The 21,259-nt window shown below is 41.8% G+C and overlaps 1 protein-coding gene across 4 annotated transcripts in view; it reads right to left on the reverse strand.

Annotated features, from left to right (window-relative positions):
- Positions 1 to 3,208: 3,208 nt before the first annotated feature.
- Positions 3,209 to 21,259, reverse strand: part of PITPNB (phosphatidylinositol transfer protein beta) — a 78,805-nt gene continuing 60,754 nt past the window's right edge. For 2 of the 4 annotated variants that reach the window (XM_043529450.1, XM_037878500.2), the window contains 3 exons: positions 17,317 to 17,427; positions 10,529 to 10,651; positions 3,209 to 5,106 (listed from right to left, as the gene is read on the reverse strand). In XM_043529450.1, the coding sequence (XP_043385385.1) occupies positions 5,056 to 5,106; positions 10,529 to 10,651; positions 17,317 to 17,427 (285 nt within the window). In that variant the 3' untranslated portion in view covers positions 3,209 to 5,055. Of the gene's footprint in view, positions 5,107 to 6,034; positions 6,121 to 10,528; positions 10,652 to 17,316; positions 17,428 to 21,259 lie in introns of all 4 variants that reach the window. The other 2 variants (XM_037878502.2, XM_037878501.2) reach the window with 2 other exon arrangements.

Raw genomic sequence — 21,259 nt, forward strand, 5'->3', positions numbered from 1 at the left:
GTTTTGAGAAAATAGTTACCAGAACTGCTCTACAGGGAGAGCACTGAGGTTGTGTGGTCAGTATGGGAGGGCAGGGAGCTGGCTTGCAATGGGATACCCACAGGCAAAGCTTTTGTTCAGCAAATATATTGATAAACACTAAGTCACTCTTTCTGTTCCCCTTCCGAGTCCTGCCTCGGCTTGCTGCACAGGACAGTTTTGCTTCTGACTGATTCACAGGCAGTGTCAGAATGCATTAAAGGCAAACAGGGAAGCCACATGTGTTGGTTTCACTATCACAACACATGAAAACCTTTACAGGTGTGAATTTTCACTGACTTCTGCAATTCAGCAGCTCTCACTTGATCCTATTAGAACTCATTTTACTCATTCATGAGTATTCGCACAAACATTTTTTCTAGGCTTTTTAGCCCTCAAAGTGTTGGGTTCTAACAGACTAAAACCCAACTTCTGCCTTTTCTGGGCAGCTGATATAACAATGAGAGACATTTTGCCTACAGAACAGCAAGGTACTATTGAAATACCAAGTAAGATTAAAGACAGCATCATCGTCCTGGCCTACTAAAACTTCACTAGCATCTCTTGACTCAGAGACTCCTATGGCTTCCTCAAAGACTGTCGTTGTATATAGACCCTGCATACGAGGTAGTTTTAAATGTGCTCAGAGTTTAAAGAATTCTACTGCTCTCACAATATTGGGAGCCTGTACTTCGTGGAAGGCGGAGACTTTCCTCCACCATATTGCCCACAAAGTCTCGAACCCATGGATGTGCTCTGCTGCTCCAAGCTGCCTTCATCTTGAAGCAGAGTTGAATATTTCTCACTGCACAGGGTTCTTTGATTGGACACTGACCAGGTGGAGACTGGGCTTGGATCAAAGCAAGATGATTGATGCTCAGTCCAGGCAAGGCTGAGGTGCCCGCGGCAGGCAACATGAAGTATTGAGAGGGAAACAGGTGTAATACCTGCCTGTTTAAAATAGTACATGCTGCTCACATCATGGGTATAGCGGTTCACCCATCCGATGGAGTTTCTGGGCATGACTGCTCTTCGTGTCCTATTCCCACCAGCATTTAGAGGATTGTGTCCAACTTGCCAATGCTACCCATCGTCACTTCCAACACATTTCTACCCCTACTATGTGAGGCTTTGCCTGGAGGTAACTGTCTCCAGCTAGCACAGAACACAGCTGACACCTGTTGAACAGCATCACCCACAGAGTAAATTTAACCACCACTAGGCTGAAGGCTCGACTGACTTTCTGTTACTTCCCCAGTGCAAGCTGAAGCTGCTGATTAATCTATACAAGACTTGCTTTGTTTGGGTTTAGTCTACCCAAGACACACTTTCTCCCCCACAATTTTGCAGCAGCAGAGACCCACCAAAGTGCCCAATCCAATAGCCCTATATTTAAACAACGGGGTCACAGAGTTCACAGGACAAGGCCCTTAGCACTCGAATTGGATTCCCTTTGGGCTAGCAGACCCCAGTGCTGCCCTTCACGGCACGCTCCAGGCTCATCCACTTACTGAGGCTTCTGTCAGACCAGGGCAGGGAGGTCTGAGCTGAAGAGTCTGTGTTATTTCAATCTTTATGCATACACTTAGAATGCTAGACAAGCATCTTATATAAATAAAAATAGTCATGGTCTTTGTCACCTGGCATATCACCCCACAACAGTACTGCCCCCATGGCAAGTGCTGAAACACGCATGGGAATATTCTCATGGCTATCCCCGCCTTACAACCCACATGAATTAGCAGCTCCTCTGAGCACACTGCTATTACTGTGACCACAGTGGTCATGGTTTCCTGCCTCCACAATATTTCTGGTGTCCAGGATTAGCACAGAATTCACTAGAACTAGGCTAGCGGCCACAGGTCAAAAGATGTGTGGGAATACAATGCACTGTCCTTGGCATGAACTGGCTACCTTCTAGTGCAGGCTTTAGATGGACTTTAAGGATGTGTCTATACAGGGATAAAAGAACTGTGGCAACGCTGCAGCTGGTCTGGGTCAGCTGACTCAGGCTTGTGGGGCTAAGAATCTCTGTGTAGATGTTTGGGCTTAGGCTAGAGCCCAAGCTCTGGGACCCTCCACTCTTGCAGCCAAAACTTGAATGTCTACACAGTGATTTTTCAACCCCAAGTACCATGAGCCTGAGTCAGCTGACCTGGGCCAGCAACAGGTTTTTTGTCCCTGTGTAGCCATATTCCCATGCCAGTCCTGACGAGGTATCAGCCTTGGAAGAGCTTAATACTGTGTCTGCTGAAGGAGTAGGGCTGTTTCCCCAGCCCTGCATCACTATAATTTGAGAGTTTGATATGAGAGAGAAACAAAAATTAATGATGTCAGCCGCAGCTATCTACCAGTCTGCTTCTTCCAAAGCATGTTCATTTTCTCCATATCGCTCCTAACATATGGAACATTCTTCCCAAACTTGGTGAAGTCACTACCCTTTCTCCTTGAAATCCCTCCTGCAGCCACTTCTGCTAGTGTGCCTATAAGAACCTGCCAACTATTGTCCATTAAAATGTAATTTAAAACAAGATGCAACAAAAGCATAATCTCTTTCGGGCATGGAAAAGGTCTTCCTTTGCATCTGCACAAACACTTAGCACTATGGGATACTCAGTGGACCTTTGAATGCTACTGCAATAACTTGCAGAAAACACGACTAAACCGTTAGGAGGGGGATGCTGCTGCTTTCTGTATCGAGGTTGAAGAAATTTTGGCCCTGTCCACATCAGTGACTAAACTGTTTTAGCTACTTTGAGGGGTTCCTCGGGGAGATGGAGGAAAGAAGGCTGAACATCAGGATTCAAACACATTGCTCATTTTCTACTGCAGACTGTGCCACTGTTTCCAGACAAATAATTCTGAAGGCGAACAGCAAAAAAGCATCCGTTATCAACAGAACACACAAAATACAGCACGGCAGCAACACAGAGTCAGCTGACCAGTGCACTCCACAACTACCAATAACATCCCACCTAAGCAGTTACATTACTCCATTTGGATTCCAAGTAGTTCCAGGCTTTCCATCACCATCTGAATTTTTTTTTTCTTTTTCAGCTTAAATGACTGAAGAATATCAGATTTTGAACCGTCTCATACAGAGTTTCCACAGATTGAGAAAATTAAAATGACGGCAATATGAGAAAGCCACAAAGTGACATTAATGATACCTAAGACAAGACACAAAGGATATTTTATGATCAAATTTATTTAATTAAATTCCATTGACTGTTTTACTGTAGTTCACATCAGAGACTGCCAAAGTAAACTAAACATTTACAATCACTACAAAGTTCCCTCAAATTTTCATAGCTAGTCCAAAAAACAATAGAAGTGATAGGGGTTCCTTTCCCTCCTCGGAATGTATTCCGGCTCCCACTGGTGAGAGCGGGAGTTACATTCCAGCACTGAAAAGAGAACTGAGCCCTTAGTTTCACAAATTTGCAAAAACCCTCCTTGTAGCAAGTTATATAAACATGGTTTAAAAGTTTTTACAAAACCAATCTTCTGCTGGTACAGAGAATAGACATCCATTTTCATTGCTAGGCGAGGAAGGATTAACTGAAGACTGATCTTGTAGCATGGACGATAGTGAGGCAATAATACAGTACAGACATACAAAAAAAAAAATCCATGTCCACTTGTCTGCAGTCATTGCAGTGCCTGACCGTCATTGCAGGAGGATGGACTAGGTGGGTTAGTCATATTCCAAGCCTGATCTGCTCCCCTTGAAATCAATGAGAGTTTTGCCGCTGACTGTAAAGGAAGAGGAATCACTCCCGCTATCAGCTAATTAAATAAGCAATTGTCCCAAATGTCTGGTGTGGGGTTGAAAAAACTAGACAGAGATCCTTCAGCAAACCTCGCCCTACAGAGGCTTCTGGGAGGAAACCTTACCTAACTAGTGGTCCTAAAATAAGTTGTTCCTGATTTAACAAGTATTTTGATAATATATCTATGATATGCTCCATTGCAATATTTTTCTTTAAAAAAAATCATGAAGACAACTTACTATTTGAGAACTTCTAAAAAAGGCCTTTATTATACCATCTTTCCTTTTGTCTACTTCTAATAAATCAGAGAAACATGTCAGATGCTACAATATAAACTTTCATCATATCTGAAAGTGAACATCTTTTTTAAAAGTGAATTTTCAACATGAAAAGAGCTAAAAGTCACCGTTATATTCCATTGCGCAATCTGTGTGAAATTGAGACCATTTGCATAGTTTCCAAACTAAAACTTTGAAAAAATGATTTCAGAAATAAACGTCATTCTAGGGAAGTGCTACACCTTCAATTAAACTACACAGCCTAAAATATACTTTAAAGGCTCAATACCAGTATTGTCAGTCACTTTGTTTGAAAGCCTCCTGGAAAATTGTTCAAACTGTTATAAATCACAAGCCATTTTTCCTTAATTTTGCCAATTTTTAATGAAGAAAACATTTGAATGTACAAAACTCCAATAAAACAGGTGATTTCTTTCAGCAAGATGGGTAAAAGTTGGGCCATTATTGTATTCCTCATTCAACAGGAAAAAGTCTTCCAATTCTCACTAATAGAAAAAAATTTTCTGATTTGACTTAGATGACAATCCAGAAATAAATAGGTATAAATACATTCATAGTTCCTATTCCAAAATCACATAGGGAAAACACAAAATTGAAAATTAATTTATCTGAATTTGTTGGCTTATAATGAGACACAGGCAAATTATAGCAGTGATTCAAGAGGGAAATAAAATAAAGGTAGGGAATAAATTGGTCCAGTACTGACATTCAGGAAACATACCAGTTAGCATAATTCTGCAGTCAATTTATCCTTTAAATGACACTACTCAGTCAATCTGTATTTGCTTCAGGTTTATAATGAAAGCAGTTTCCTTTGTATCTTTGCTGAAGATGGGTATAGTACCCTAGAGAAACTGTAACAGCCCCTCAGTATGCGTGTATGTATATATAATTATATACAGATAATCATGCATCCACACACACATCTGTGTATCAACACTGCAAGTGACAGGTCAGATCCATCATCATTCATCATTGGCAGCACTTGTTCCTCTCACTTGGCCTTGATTACGTAACTGTAGAAAAAACAAAAGATACAATAAGTGCTAACAGTTACTCAAGTAAAATTAAAGTCTAAAAATGCAGATTTTACTAATTCTCTAAAAAAATAGTTAGTGCAGTGCAGTCAAACCTTCACCAGCATTGAGTTGGATCATACTGTATCAGTTCAAATTTTCTAGGGAATCTTTTAGATTGGATACCAGTCTTGTGACTGGAACAGCAACTCAGACAACAAACAATGGAAATAAATACAAAGCACTCCCATATGTTGGATCTCTGGGATTTGAAGTTAGCTGCAGATACAGGATCCACCATTAAAAGCATGTGAGAAAATGCTCAGAGTAGGAAATATGAATATTAAGGTACTGGGTGTGAATATAAAGGTTTGGACTTCTGAGGAAATTAGTCCCTAGCGGCAGCATTTTAGGGAATTTTTTTTCTTGAACTGGGAAACAGACTGGTGTCCCCTCCACACACCCATTTCGATTGTACAGGTTTCTAAACGCAGTTATATTTTCTTTAACCACAGAGAGGGTCTAATAGAGCAGCACAACGTCACTTTGTCCAGGAAGCCTCTTGCAGGCTTTGGAGTCTAAGTGTCCTGGATCCAAAGCACACGTCAGGAGACAAACTGTGGAGCCTGCACTGTGAGCCTTTGCACCAGACAAGCGTAAGTATGATGAGACAGCTAGCTTGCACCACAATTACAGCATCCTGCTGACTGAACTGAGCATGTGCCCAGAGCCCATCATGATGCCAAAAGCATGCTGAAGGTCTCAAATGAATCCTCGCCTTGGGGGTGTTGTCCTGCTGTTGATTTTGTCAAAGCAGGGGTTCAGTCCCAAGAAAGGAAACTGGCTACACTGCCTTAGAATATTTTTTCCGCCAGGAACTCCCATGACCAGAAAGGATTCCTCCTTTTTCTCCCAGGAAGTCACTTACACAGCTTGATTTTGCCTCTGAACTTACAGAGGATTCCTCTAGACGTCAGCAGCCACTGTGCCTCGAACGGAACCCTTCTTACGCATCTAAATGTAAAATAAAACTGTAAGCTATCAAATAAAGAACCTGTCACGAGGTTATTAGGAGAGAACTAAATGGCTCAGAGCCAGTCCCAGATCCAGCTGAAGGTGTGAGCAGGCTAGGTGCAAGGGGCACTCTGTAGGACAGGGAAGTCAGAGTGGGCAACGTACAGCTGCTGTAAAGGGAGGCAGCCCCTCAATTCCTAAGGGCCATCTGAAGCCTATACCAAACTGCTTGAAGCACACAGCACTTGCACTGCTGCTCAGGGCTGATAGGGAGCACAGTCTTGGCAGTTTCAAGCTGCTTCCTTCTTATGCTCTGATTAGGATTCACTCTGTCCAGCAGTCAGCCGAAGGAGAGCGTGTAATATGACAGAAGTGCTCTGGGTTGTCCACAGAGTCAGACCACATAAGGAGAGCAATCATACAGAAGAGTGAAATAGAGGTAAATGCAGAAAAACTGTGAACAGGATGTGAGGTGAGACTAGAAGCCCACTGAACAAGGATGAGAAGAGGCATCCAGGAAGCAGCAAACAATGGATAGTAAAGGAAACAAAGACTGACAAAATGAAAACAGATCCAGATGAGGAACTGGAGAACCAAAAAAACCCGGCAACATAAAGGAGCAGAGAATCTAATGAAGTAAAGAAAAGTAACACCAGAAATGAAAAAAGGAGAAAAGATTTTAAAGAAAGCAAATAGTAACAGAAAGCAACACAAGAGAATGCAAAACTGCCAACCCAATTAGACACTGGGCTGTTTCCTGCAAATTGTTTCTTTGTAACAACATAAAACTGCAGACACCTGTGAGCTCCTGGACTATATCACCAGAGAAGCTGAATACTGCTCAAGGCTGGAAGTGCAAGGACATTCCTATCATGCTGAGCATCTCATCACTGAGTCCCCTTCTCTCCGGTGGTCCAAGCCCATAATAGTAAATGTCAGCCTTGAAGTATTTGAGATTTAGTGAAAGTTACCATTTACCACAATATTTCAGCAAGTGCCTAGTTAAATGTGGCATGGGGAAAGCAGAAATACTTTTGGGATAAAATTAAAAGGAATGTTCAACTTTATCGTGGGTGACCCAATGCGTGGTTACACTTTGCCCTTAAGTTATCTTGGAATGTGTGTTTTATACGTGCCTGCAGATACTGCTTTTTCTTTACTAACGTAATAGAGGTAAGAGTATTTCTAACAGCAGGAGCCAACCCTTTCTATGTGGCTCACAATAAGATATTCCAGCTACAAGACCACATGTTTTTTAAACAGTCACCAGAGTACATATTTGAAAAAAAGTGATTTAGTAAGTTATAAGGAGCTTTAAATCTCCTAAATCTTGAGAAACAAAACCATCTGCTTTATTCTGCAAAGAATGAAAGGGGAAGTAAAAGCCAGTTTCCAGGACAGACACAATCCTTAAAAAAAGGACGAAGTTAAGAGTTATACCCTGAAAACAAGAAAACCTGGTTTAACTTCAGCATGGCAGATAAGAGCTAATGTACAGCAAATATTTTAGGGATTAAAATATTTGCTAGTAGAGTGACAACATGAAAGTAGTTACATGGCAGTGAACACAAACAGAAAAGTTACTGGTAATTTCTCATTAGTCCATGTTCTTTTATTCCCAGTTAGAGGAAAATCTTCACAAACTAGCATGTACTTCTGGAAGTAAAAGATCAGAGAGCACATTCTATTTATGTGAAACATTTGTGAATCTGAACATTTGATTTTTGAGATCACTTTTGCAAAGTCAAAACAGCAGTTACTCACCTATGAGATATGTATCAACGGGTAGCCTCCTCCACAAAGACAAGCATCTACAATCCATGCAGACACAAAAAGGGGAAGGTTTAGGGAAGTTTTCCATGATCTCTGAGGCTTGTCCTACACATACCTGCAGTGTGCACACCTCATACTATATTTCCTTCTTTCCCAGAGAAACTGGATGATGTCTGGCCCATACCAGATCAGGAACTGAGGTGGTTGTTAAAAAAAAGAAAAAAAAAAAAAAGAACCCTTCTGATGAACTCCTTACAGATAGGAAACCACTCTTCCTCTTTCACAGATCCCTACTGATGGAAGAGTTTCCAAACTGGTCAGTCTGGGATAAAGCGGGAGTACAAGGGGAACTTTAACTATTTCCAAAAGAAATAATTTCTGATGTAGAGATGTCCTTCCATAACAAGCATCCACTTTCATATTGGCATCTAGGCAGGAGTGTTCATAAGGGGAGGGAGAGATCCATCTTATTCCAGAAAGTGTTTCTGGGATCTGCCAAAGCAGCCCCTTCCTTTGCCTTACTGGAAGAGGAAGGACATTTTGCACCCAGCTATGTTGATAAAACAGCCAGCCAGTTTATTTTCCTTTGGCTTAAAAGTTAGGAAATATGGGACGGCATTTTGAACCAGAGTAAACCGCTGAATACATTTCTTCCACCCACTCCTTCTACAGGATCAGTAAATGGGGCATTTTGCCCCTCAAAGGCAAAACAGATGCATCTCACATTGCAAATATACAGTTGAACATTGTCCAAGTAACCATGCATAATGCTTTTGAGCCATCTTGATTGTGGTATTTTGCTTGAAAAAAGCTTATTGCTGAGAGCCATTATTGGTCATGTGGCCTTTGGAAACTGCCTCTGGCCTTGGTTGTCTGATAGTCTCTCCATATTTTGTCCTGAAGGTGGTTGGGTTTGTTGCCATCTACAGGTCTGTGAGTAGGAAATTCCAGTCATCCTGTATTATACTAGTGCTAACTCTTAAAGGAAAGTCAGGCATCTAAGACAGCTCAGGAATACAGCAGGTGCTTAACTACTAAAAGTAATCAAGGCAATACCCAATTCTGTGATCTGAAAAAAAAGTCTAGCAAACCCTTGGTCAATTGGGGAAATGGAATTGGCCATTCTGAAACCAATGATCTGTACTTATCCAAAAAAAGACAAAATATTTTGACACAGACAGACATTTCTCAGCATTAGGTGGTCACGTACTGTACTTGGCATTCCATATGGCTAAGACATACAAGACTGTGCCCATCCAATGGTCCAAGAATCAAGTGTCTTGTAAGGGCGAGCAGAGTGAAGGATATCTGGCCTTTTCTTAAGAGCTGATCAAAGCCGTTCTCAGGGACTCCTGTGCTAAAAGACTGATTCCTACAACCTCTCCAGTCTCCAGAGCAGAGCCTGTTCAAACTCCCAGGTAAGGAGGGTTTGGTGAGCTCAAGTTCATGGGGATGAGCAGAAGCATCTCTATTCCTCCTCAAACATTTCCACACAAAGCAAACAGCAATGTACAAGGTTGATCTAGCCACACATGCCCGGGGTAACACCGGCGATGCGAGAGTCAGAGGTAGTGTTCAGATCAATAGCAAAGCAGGTCTGCTTGACCTGAGCCACAGTTTGTATTGGAGAAGAACTAGTATTAATAGCAATACGGGTCTGTGGCGAGAAAGGCAGGCTGTCTCAGGGTCTTTGGCAGACCAAATGCGTTGAAGTCTCACAGCTCATTACTCTAAATATTTGAGCAGAACCAGAGTGCTAGGAGGAAGACCGCAAGCCACATAGGTGCTGGGCAGTAAGGCGGTCACCAAGCACCTTACAAAGATCAAACTGTAGCTTTGGCAGATGCTAAAAAATCTGAATGAGGCTCAGAATTTACAGAGAGGCTCACAGTGGGAGAACCACACCCTGAAAAATGACTTTGCAGCAGAAAGGTCCTTTCCTAGCTTGTTGTGTTCCTCAGCATCTGAAAGAAGAGGGATAAAACTGCTTGAAGGATGAGATTTCTTTCAGACACCTCTGGGATCATACAGACAGGTCAGACTATGAGCATTCATAGCCTCCAAGACACGGAGGGAGGCAACACCCAGTGCTTGTTAATTCTCTGATGAGAGTTTTTTTTAGGGATGGGTTTCTCAAGGTCTATCACGCTCATCAAGACAAGTCAAACTGTCCTCATGTGACAAACTCACTTCAAGACATGTTTGAAGGGAAAAATAATCAACTAATTACAAGTTGAAAACTGAACAAAACAAGATGCTTACGATGCAGAAGTGAGGTGACAGCTTCAAGGTCCGACTGACAAGTGGTAAAAAGGGAGCTGTGGGATTGCGTGCACTAGGTATATAATACAAGCATAAAGAGATGCTCAGTGCAGGCATTCAAGACATGGGATACTTACCAGAAACATTTACATTTCAACAACTCCTGGCTCTTTACAGCATGGTATGCAGAAGCTCCACGAGTGTGGCTCTGTGGAGGAGATCCAGTGAAGAGCGTAGCATTTATCAGTGTTATCCCATAGCACACAGAGTTGGACAGATGGACACAAGCAATTTATTTAGCCTTCTTTGATTCTTATACAGCCCCAACTACCATAGACTCTACATTTAAAAACAGCCCTCAAAGCATTCTCACCGCTTCCAGCTCTCGTTGGGTTTCATCCTCCATTCTCCTGATGTCTTCCATAGTCAGATCAATCCACTTGTCAATCCAACAAAACAGCTGGCGATGGAAGTTGGTAAATATCCTCTTTTCTTGCTTTAAGGAGACAAAGCAGCATTAGAAAATATGCTCATGATTTTTCAAAAATGTCCAAAGGAGAATTGTGTTAAATTTTAAAGGCGGTTGCAGCTATATAGTCACATGCTCTTTATTTCACAATAGCACTATCCAGCCTCCCCAGACTCTTGGGTTTAAGTTAAAGATTTCACATCTCTTCTCTGCCTCTCAACAAGGAAAATGAAATGCACTTTGTAATAACTATTTGTTCTTAGAAAAAAGTTTGGCAATTTTGTTACTTGGAAAGGTTGTGGACGCATCCCGCAAAATACATTTACTTCACTGAATCTGATCCTAGACAGAATATACGTACCTCACAGGAACTAAAACACTAAGGCATGAGCTACACGAGACAGAATCCACTTTAAAAAAACCCCAAAGCTAGTGTACAAGCTCAGTAATAAAAACATCTGTGGTAAAATGAGGGGAAGAAGAAAATGGCACTGGGAATTCAGTAGGTGGCACACTTACACTCCCAGCCTCCTCCCTTCCCCTCTTGTATTAGAACTGAATTATGTCCCAGTATGGTGCAAGGAACAATTGGCGGCTTCAAAGGACATCTTTAAGAGACTTAACTGTGCACATGTAAGTCAAATCAAGGATCCCTTAGCACCTTTTCTTAGGAGTTAGAGGGGTTAGCCTCTATGTCCTGACCAGTTCCAGTTTGGGTATTTCCATCTGTCTGCTATATTTAAGGTACCTGGTGATTTCCTTTGGATATTGCATTCCTGCCAATCCTAAACCATTTGTAGTATTGCTCTGTTAAAGAGCTGTAACTGTCCAACTCAAAAGTGGCTGTAGCAATTCCTGTAAAGCTTGTAGTGCTGTGAGAGCTTTCAAGTTGCAAAGTAAGATACTGTTCTCATATCAATGACACAAACTTTGCTCACTGTAGAATTGCCAACCCCGCTTCTTAACTTGCTAGAATTACATGGATAGGTATAGTTCTGTGTTGTACCACACACACACACACAAAAAGAGTAGTGAACTACTCAAGGTTGCAACCCGAAGTTCTCACACACAATGTTTTGTCACCTCATTGATACTCCCTCCACCCCCCAGACTGTGGATCGCTTTGGTCACGACGTTAGGTGCATATAACACAAACAGTAAGCTCCTAAGAGCACTGCCTTAGTGTTATCTGTAAATGCCATGCACACATGTGGTACCATGTAAATAGTAATTACTCATGGGATTTTTTCTACTCTTATCCTTTGGGATGCTTCATTCTGGAGAAACTATGCTGATTACATAAAGCAAGGTTATGGCTACTGCCAATAAATGAAAACAGTCAGACTAACTCTCTGTGAAGGGGAGTGGACTGACATGAGTTAGTGACGGAAAGAACACAATGCATTAGAATGTAAGCGATGAGGCCAGGTATCAGGGAATCAGTTTTGGATCTTCTGCTTGGTTTATCCTCTTGTATTTTTTGGTTTGCAATCTGACATGTGCAGCTCCTCTTCCTGGGAGAGCGAACAACTCAAGTACAAGCCTAAAGCAAGTGTGGTCCCAGCATCTTTTGGTCCTTACTAGGTGTCACTGCTATCATGGGCTACTCCATCTTCCTTGTCTCACTCCAAGTTACTGCTGTGGTCTCCAATCTTCTTGCCAAAGTACATATTGCAGTACATGCAGCTTTAAGGCAGCTAGCTGCAGGTGTATTCTCAGTCAGAGCTGATAACCCCTGTGCACAGAAACTAGCAGCTGGCTCCACTTTGGTCCTTCACAGGCCAACGCCCTACCAAAAAGTTACAAAACATCTAGTTTTGGATAACCCATTGGTCCAGCACATTCTCCCATGGTACAGAATAACTGACATGAAGGTGCAACACACTGCCTGTATGTAGGTTGTGTGTCATTCAAGCTTCACTCTACTTACCCATTACCTTATAAAGAGAATAAATTACACAGCACAGAGTTCTTACACAGGATCTGCCATTTTGTATTTCTTCACAGGAGAGAGAACATCAATTATGGACACTCTCTCACCTATTGAATTTGGAATTCCTAAATTGTTCACATCAATCAGAGGGATGAATATTGGATGTGAACATGCTGGTTATACCCTACATGCAAGAAAGCCATAGATTAGTACTATGATCTCAATGCATGCTACTTGCCCAGAATTCACCCAGAACAGCTTCAGGTAACAAGAGGAAGTAAACAGTGCAAACTGTGACAAAACTAGTTGTCTGTGATCCTCAAGGTCGAGGATGATCTTTCACAGGTTTTATTTTTCATGGGTCCTTTCGTGACTGAGGAGTCCGATTCTTGAGCCACAGGCTTGTTGGCAGACACTGCAGGGTAGTGTTGGAAGACAGGGTTGAGCCATGATTGCTGCATGACAGTTGTCTTTCCTTTCTTCTCTGAAGTCTTCCTGCGACCAGGGCAAGGTGATTTTCCTAAAAAATGGATGTTCCCTCTCTGACAAGTCTTCGCCAGTTATCGCTATCCTGGGCTGCTATCTCCCAATGTGTGGTGTCGATGCCACATCTCGATGTTTATCTTGAGGATGTCTTTAAAGTGTCTCTTTTGGCCTTCCCATTTCCCTTCTCCTTTGCTGAGTTGGGCATACAGTAGTTGTTTTGGTAAGAGTACATCAGGCATGCACACACAGCGCCCGCTCCACCTCAGCTGGTGCTGGATAATCAGGGCCCCAACGCTGAAGATGTTGGCCTCTGTGAGGACACTGACATTAGTGCGATGATCCTCCCACTTTATGCTGATGATCTTCCGAAGAAAGTGCTGGTGTTCGAGGTTTTTCAGGTGTTTCTGTACATCATCCAAGTCTCACAGCCGTAGATGAGAGTTGGGAATACAACCACTTTATAAATTAAAGTCTAGTACGTGTTCTGATGCTGTGATTATTGAACACCCGGCGAGATAGTCTGCGCCAAAGGCAAGGCTGGCACACCGAATTCTGTGCTGAATCTTTATGTCTATATCTGTCCTCTGTGAGAGATGACTGCCAAGATAGGCAATGTATTCTACATTTTCCAGTTCTGCTCTGTCGACATAGATTTTCCTTGCTGGGTCTGATGATTGACCGGGGACTGGCTGGTGGAGAACTTTTGTTTTGCCGGTGTTCAGAGTTAGCCCATGGCTTTTGTAAGCTTCAAAGAAGCAATTAAGGGCTGTTTAAAGATCCTCCTTAGATGATTGTGCTGTAGCTGCACACTCAGTGTACTGGAGTTTGGTTATTGATGCTGATATTACTTTAGTTCTGGCACGGAGACGAGAAAGGTTGACGAGGTTGATGTCAATTCGATATAGGATGCCAATGCCCTGGGGTAGACGGTCTTGGGTTAATGTTTTCATAGCAGCTAAGAAAATGGAGGAAAGGTGGGTGCTAGTTCAGATGACAAAGGGCTCAGAGATAGAGCCACTGCACAGGAGGGAGGCAGTCATCTGGTCATGGAGAAGTCCTAAAATGATAAATTCACCTGGGCAGCCAAACTTTTACATGATTTTCCATAGAGCCTCACAGTTGACAGATTTCAGAGTAACAGCTGCGTTAGTCTGTATTCGCAAAAAGAAAAGGAGTACTTGTGCCACCTTAGAGACTAACCAATTTATCTGAGCATAAGCTTTCGTGAGCTACAGCTCACTTCATCGGATGCATACTGTGGAAAGTACAGAAGATCTTTTTATACACAAACCATGAAAAAATGGGTGTTTGCCACTACAAAACGTTTTGGTCAGATCAATAAAGGCCACACAGAGCTCCTGGTGTTGTTCTTGACATTTTTCCTGGATCTTCCTGGCTGCGAAAATCATGTCAGTTGTGCCTTGTGATGGTCTAAAGCCACACTGGGACTCTGGAAGTACTTCCTTTGCAAGAGGGAGCAGGCAATTCAGTAAGATTCTAGCAAGAATCTTCCCAGCAATGGAGAGGAGGGCAATGCCTCAATAGCTGCCAAAGTCGGCCCTGCCTCCCTTTTTGAAAATGGTGACTATGTTCACATTACAGAAGTGAGCAGGGATTTCTTTGATGCACCAGATTGAGGAGCAGCAAGTGAAGCTTGTTAGTCAGTGTTTCTTCCCCCACTTTCAGTACTTCAGCTGGTATGCCATCAGGGGCTGGTGCTTTATTGTTCATTTGTTTAATTGCTTTGCAGACCTACTCAGGTATTAGTGGGTTGGCAAGGGTTTCCCAGATTGGGTGATGAGGGATGGAGTCGATGGGGTCATCAGTCACAGTCAATTCTCGATTTAGAAACTTTTGGTTGTGTTCCTTCCAGCGCTCTTTGATGGATTAGTTATCTTTAAGAAGGGCACTACCATCTTTGGATCTCGGAGGTGTGAGGCCACATGAGCTTGGCTCATACAGGGGTTTTTTGTCTCTCAAAAAAAGCTCTGCATATCATGTCTGTCAGCAAATGTTTGGATTTCTTTTGCTTTGTCCTCCCACCATTTGTTTTTGATTTCTCAGATCCTCCTTTAAACTTCAGCTTTGAATAGATGGAAAGAGCTCTGCTTCTGACTGGATAGTGGTTGGCTTCGCCAGTTGCAGAAAGCTTTTCTCTTCTGCTCCAAAAGGGTTGTAATGTCAATGCTGTCGTCAATTCAGTCCTGATGACGGGGGGTGGGGGGGTAGCAAGACCAGTGGATTCCTCGCAAACCTCATGGATGGTCTGTTTTAGGGCTTCCCAGTCTTCTTTGACACTTGTGTTGTCACTTCCAAGTGTGCATATGGCCAGTCTTCCACTGAGGAATGTTTGGAAGTTCTCTTGGTGCACTGAGGATTGAAGTTTTTGGATGTTGTGTTGCTGTCTGTGTGATTTGGATTGCTTTCTGTGTTTCGGTGCAATCCTGATGGACATGACAGACCTCACCAGACGGTGGCCAGTCCAGCAATCGTCTGCTTCTCTCATGACAAAGATGATGTGGACATCTCATAGATCCTGTGTTCCTACAATGACCGTCTAGGAGGTGCCACTGTTTTGAGCAGGGGTGTTGCCAAGTTGTTTTGTACTTGTTGCTTTGTCTGAAGATGTTTGTGATCACAAAGTCATGCTCTGCAAATTTGCCGAGTAGAAGGATGTCATTGGAATTGGTTTTGCCCACTCCTTCCTTCCTAATGGTGCTTTTCCGTAGGTTAGAATCTCGGCCAACTCTTGCGTTAAAGTCCCCTAAAAGGATGATGATCTTATCTGTTTTTGGAATGGATGACAAAAATTTATCAAGGTCAGTGTAGAAAGATTGTTTCTGTTCTTCAGTGTCAAGAGTTGGTGCATATGCACTGATGATAGTGGCAAATGACTTATTGACCAATTGGATGTGGAGGGTCATAAGGTGCTTGTTGATGCCAATGGGGAGCTCAGTCAGGCAGTTGACTAGAAGGTTTTTGCAAAAAGAAAAGGAGTACTTGTGGCACCTTAGAGACTAACCAATTTATTTGAGCATAAGCTTTCGTGAGCTACAGCTCACTTCATCGGATGCGTACTGTGGAAAGTGTAGAAGATCTTTTTATATACACACAAAGCATGAAAAAAATACCTCCTCCCACCCCACTCTCCTGCTGGTAATACATTATCATACACATTGTAAGGAGAGTGATCACTTTAGATAAGCTATTACCAGCAGGAGAGTGGGGTGGGAGGAGGTATTTTTTCATGCTTTGTATGTATATAAAAAGATCTTCTACACTTTCCACAGTACGCATCCGATGAAGTGAGCTGTAGCTCACGAAAGCTTATGCTCAAATAAATTGGTTAGTCTCTAAGGTGCCACAAGTCCTCCTTTTCTTTTTGCAAATACAGACTAACACAGCTGTTACTCTGAAACCTGTCTAGAAGGTTTTTGATTGCAAAGCCAACACTGTGTATTTACCTGTCGCTTGCTGGTTTTCCTTTCCAGAAGAAAGTGTAACTATCACCCTTTTCCCTCAAGTGGCCTTCACCTGCATGTCTTGTTTCACTGAGAGCAACAATGTCTATGTTCTACCTTGAGAGTTCTCGGGCAATAATTGCTGTTCTGCATTTGGGTCTTTCACTTTTTGATTAGTCTAGTAGTATATGGATATTCCAAGTTGTAAGATACATTTTTGTTTTTTGACCACATTGGGAGGGATCCCTCTGGACACTTATCCAGCCAGTTATGGTGCAGCTTTCAACTAAGTCATTGGTAGATGTTAAATTTTGCGTTGTAATCCCTCAATCTCTGTGGCTGTTGTAAAATTTAATGCTACAAAAAAAAGCATGACTACTATAGCATTAGTAGCAACCAAAAATAAGATACTTCACAAGACTTTTGGTGCACATACTGCTGGAAAAGCATCAAAGGGCTCATGTTTATGTAAATAGATTTTTTTTTTTTGAACTAGAGAGAATAATGGAAGCAAAGGACGTTCCTAAGTGCCATATACATTTAGGCCCCAATCCTGCAAATACTTACAAATGTGCTTAACTTTACTATAATGAGTACTTCTGATTAAATCAATGCGCCTACTCACAGAAGTCAAGTTAAGCCATAAGTGGCAGCAGGTTTGGGACCTTAGAAGTCAATGGTTTGATCTGCTGAAAAACTGAATGGATCAATGTCTTCACTAACATTTAATTTTAATAGAAGAAAAATTTCCCAACTTTTCACTTCTACTTTAAAAAAAGTATGCCGCAGAGTATTTAATAAGCAGCTCTTACCTTTTGGATAAAGTTTTCTACTTTGTTCTGTAGTCCCCACCATTTAAATTTGATAGTCACCAACTTGTAGGCACACATTTTAGGGCAGTCTTCATCAGCTGCTAGCTCTTTCTGTTTGTGGAGAATTGGAAAAAAAATTCTTCTCTTCATTTCATGTTAGTGTTTGAATAAAAACTTGTTAGCATGGAAATTTATAAATGTGAATAAACAAGGATTTCAGATGTATGCATTTAGTATTATTATTGCAAATCACCATTTTAAGGCTTAGACAATGGTTGTACTGCCATTTGAACACGCAGAGTGCCAAGGATTAAGAAAAGGAGTACTTGTCGCACCTTAGAGACTAGGATTAACAAGACACTGTCAGGTTAAAAGCCATATTTAAAAAAAATGCTTTACCTCCGTTACAAAAATGTCTTATAATTAAATCTGAAATAATTTAAAATTACATTTCCTTGTCATGATTTATGCCAACAGGTTACTTTTTGAGTATTCAAGCTTGACAATTAAAATAGACTACTGTGGTGGGTTTTGTTTTGGTTTAAGTCAATATCAAATCATCTTCCCTTTCTGGTTCTTCATTAGTAGAACAATTCTGCACTGTTTGGGTAGCTAACACACTACAAGGGAATATTTGTTGAAACTACTTCCACTGAATTGAAAAGAGATTAATGTTTTTATTGGTTTTGTAGCAGCTTATTTTTCACAAATTTGACCTGACAATGTCCCATTAAACATTAACCCCCATTTGACAATGTCTGGAACACAACATTTACACTTAAAACCCAAGTTAGTTTCTCCACATTTCATAACACAAATCCACTGAAAACATAAAACCCAAGAACCAAGGCAGTTTAGCAGTAGGCTTGTTAGAATACCAGTACGTCCCGTGTATTGTGCCTACACACTGCAGTGCAGACAGGTAAGTGTCATACCCTTCTTCCTTTCCTGGGAAATGGTACTAGTCAGTGTCCAGTTTCTTAGCATAATCTGCATGTCTGTTTGCACTCAGTTAATTGTAGGTGCAAATTTGAATACTCATACTTCTGCCTGCAGGAGTAAATCAGGCTGGGGCACTCCATTCTCCTTAATGGCCAGCAGTACTGGCAAGTGACTATCAGCCCCATGGAGACTTCATCTCATAGGAACGATGGAAAGAGGCTCAGACTCAGGGACATGGGGAGAGTGGGGCCCCCCAGGAAACTGAACTGAGAGGGGAGTGAAAAGCTGCCTACCATCACCTGCCCTCCCTGCAGCAAGAGATGCAGCCATAGGGAATTACTGGAGTTCTGCCAGCTGTAGCAAGTGAGAGCAGCTGGATGGAAGCAGTATATCTCCTAAAATTCTCCACTACAAACTTAGAAGCCTAGTATTTGGTTAAAATCGTTTAACTGAAAAGCTCAGATTAGGTGGAACAGAGTTTGTAGTCTGCTGACCATTTGTGGAGGCTCGCACACCCCTGGAGAACACTGATGACCAAGGACTCTTACACCTGGCTTACTTGCTCTCATTGAGGATTCCGGACTAGACAAAACTGAAGATTTTACTCTAATTTGTTCCCAAGTTATGAGTGGACAAAAAAAGTTAGGACATTTCAGAAGGTGCTAAACCACCACTTGTTAAAGTGCCATAACAAACAATTTGGCCAATTAACCCCCACTTTCAAAATGAAATATACTCAGATAAGGGACAATGTCGTAACAAATTCTGTACAGAAGCAGAAAACTTTTCAGAAATTGGGAGTGGGTAGGTTGGCAAAAAACAGACATAACAGAAACTGTCCTACAACCTTCACTGAAAAGCTTCTATTGTGACTTCACAGTCTCTGCCTCCTGTAACACTAGTTACATCAAAATATATGTAAGCCGTTGGTGGTAACAAATAGGTCCATTAATTTTTTTTCTGAACACACACAGGTAATTTTGTATTTATTAAAAATACTATGGTGGTCGACTAGTTTTGTGACCAGGTGAACAACAGTTAAATCCTGCTTTCAAGTGTAAGAGTGCAACACTACACTGACTTAGCCAAGATTCAAGTTTTAGCCTGTCAACACTGAGGAAAAGGAGATGCATCTTATTTAAAAGAAAAATTAAAGATGAGGAAAGACCTCCCTAGGTCTCAGAGGTATAGTCATCCAAGACAGAAGCAAAGCAATCTGTGATGTTTTACCTTGCAGCAGTTTATTAAGTAGTAACAGTATTTCACTACATCATAAAATATCAGTTACTTAACAAGGCCTGATTAGAAGAGAGAGTTAAAGCACGAGTTTTCTTTCCCATGGGATTAGTCTGCATGCTGTTTTCTTTCTACTTGCCTAACAATGAAACTCTGGACTTTGAATTTACACTTCTGACAGAAACTGTTTCCATTCTCTGGTGAAACAAAATTAGTTAGCTTAAAAAAAAAATCTAAAGTTACAGGTGACCAGTATTATCCGGGGAGATAAGGTTTGGGACATCAAAATAGAGTCCTATATGTACTGCAATCTTTGAGTCTCAATCAAGCTTGACAAACATTGCTTGTGCTTTAATTAAAATATTGAAAAACTGCAGTTTATTTCAATTAGCAGCCAGTTCCCAGAACCACATGGATACTCCCAGTGGGCCAGACATGCTCCTCACCAACAAAAAAAGCTACAATGGCACTAACTGACTAGCAGCCTTAGAGACAACAGGCTGGAAGGCTGCGGAGATAATTCCTTCTCACACAAGAGATGGCCTCTTCATATTAACAGCGAGGCACTTTAATGGGGAAGTTTTCTCTGTTGCCCACAGTGCGGACAGAGGATTGTCTTCTCCAGCACTGTCACAGCATAAAAATACAAGAGTGACTAACAAAAAGTAAGGTTTCCGAGCAGCAGCCATGTTAGTCTGTATCCGCAAAAAGAACAGGAGTACCTGTGGCACCTTAGAGTCTAACAAATTTATTTAAGCCCATGAAAGCTTATGCTCAAATAAATGTGTTCGTCTCTAAGGTGCCACAAATACTCCTGTTCTTTTAACAAAAAGTAAATTCATGAGTACTCTTCACATTGCCCCCTTGACCCCAGAAAAGCCAGTCGGGCCCCCCAAAAGAAAGCCTGGTAATGTAAACAGACCACTCAGCTGGACGTGCCCGTAACTGCAAACCCAAAGTGCTGAGCCTCTTTGAAAGTGAATCAAAGTTTGTGGCCCTGCACCGCGGTCTGCCTCCTCACTCTGGTCATAGAGCCTGCGGGTCACTGGAGCAAACAAACACGTTCTCTTAACCCACATACCACCTACTGTCAGACAACTCACACTGAGCCCTTTAAGGATTGCAACACCCAGGGATCTGGGACCTCAGAGGCTATTCCAGATCTCTGCAAAATGAGTTGAGAAGATGGCTGTTTGCTGACCACTTCTCTGACTATTAGTAATTGGCACTGAAGAAGAGGAAGTTTAACACCCTGTCTCGTCTCGTGGTCTTTAACTGCACTGAAGCCAGTTTTAAACACAGGACCTAGGTTAAAACAGGATTTCTAAATTCACTGTGAAAGGTGAGTTTTAAGATGGCTTAATTAAATTTAGAAGTCCAGTGTATCAGGTGCTGAACTCTAGAGACTTCCAAGAGGAAAGAGGCTTTAGTCTGGGGCACCACTTTAGCTGACTAGTCCTGATCTGAAAAACAGTTTTTACTGCAAAGTAGAAAGGCTATTTTGGCATTTTCAAATATCTGCACAAAAGCAGCAAGTCAAAGCACAATTTCAGCTGAACAAATGTAAAGCACCCAAAATGCCTACAAACAAAAGGAGAGTGCCACAAGGTCAAGTACACACATTGAACTCCAAGGCTTCTGTAATATAAAAAGGCATGATTACACAACTCCACAGAGTTTTCATGATCACCAGTTTATAACTGTAACATTGGTAAGCAAAGTAACACTTTGGTGCTTCACATGGTGAAATTATGTAACAATTTAT

The sequence above is a fragment of the Chelonia mydas genome, chromosome 15 (assembly GCF_015237465.2).
Source record: "Chelonia mydas isolate rCheMyd1 chromosome 15, rCheMyd1.pri.v2, whole genome shotgun sequence".
Taxonomy (NCBI): Eukaryota; Metazoa; Chordata; order Testudines; family Cheloniidae; genus Chelonia; species Chelonia mydas.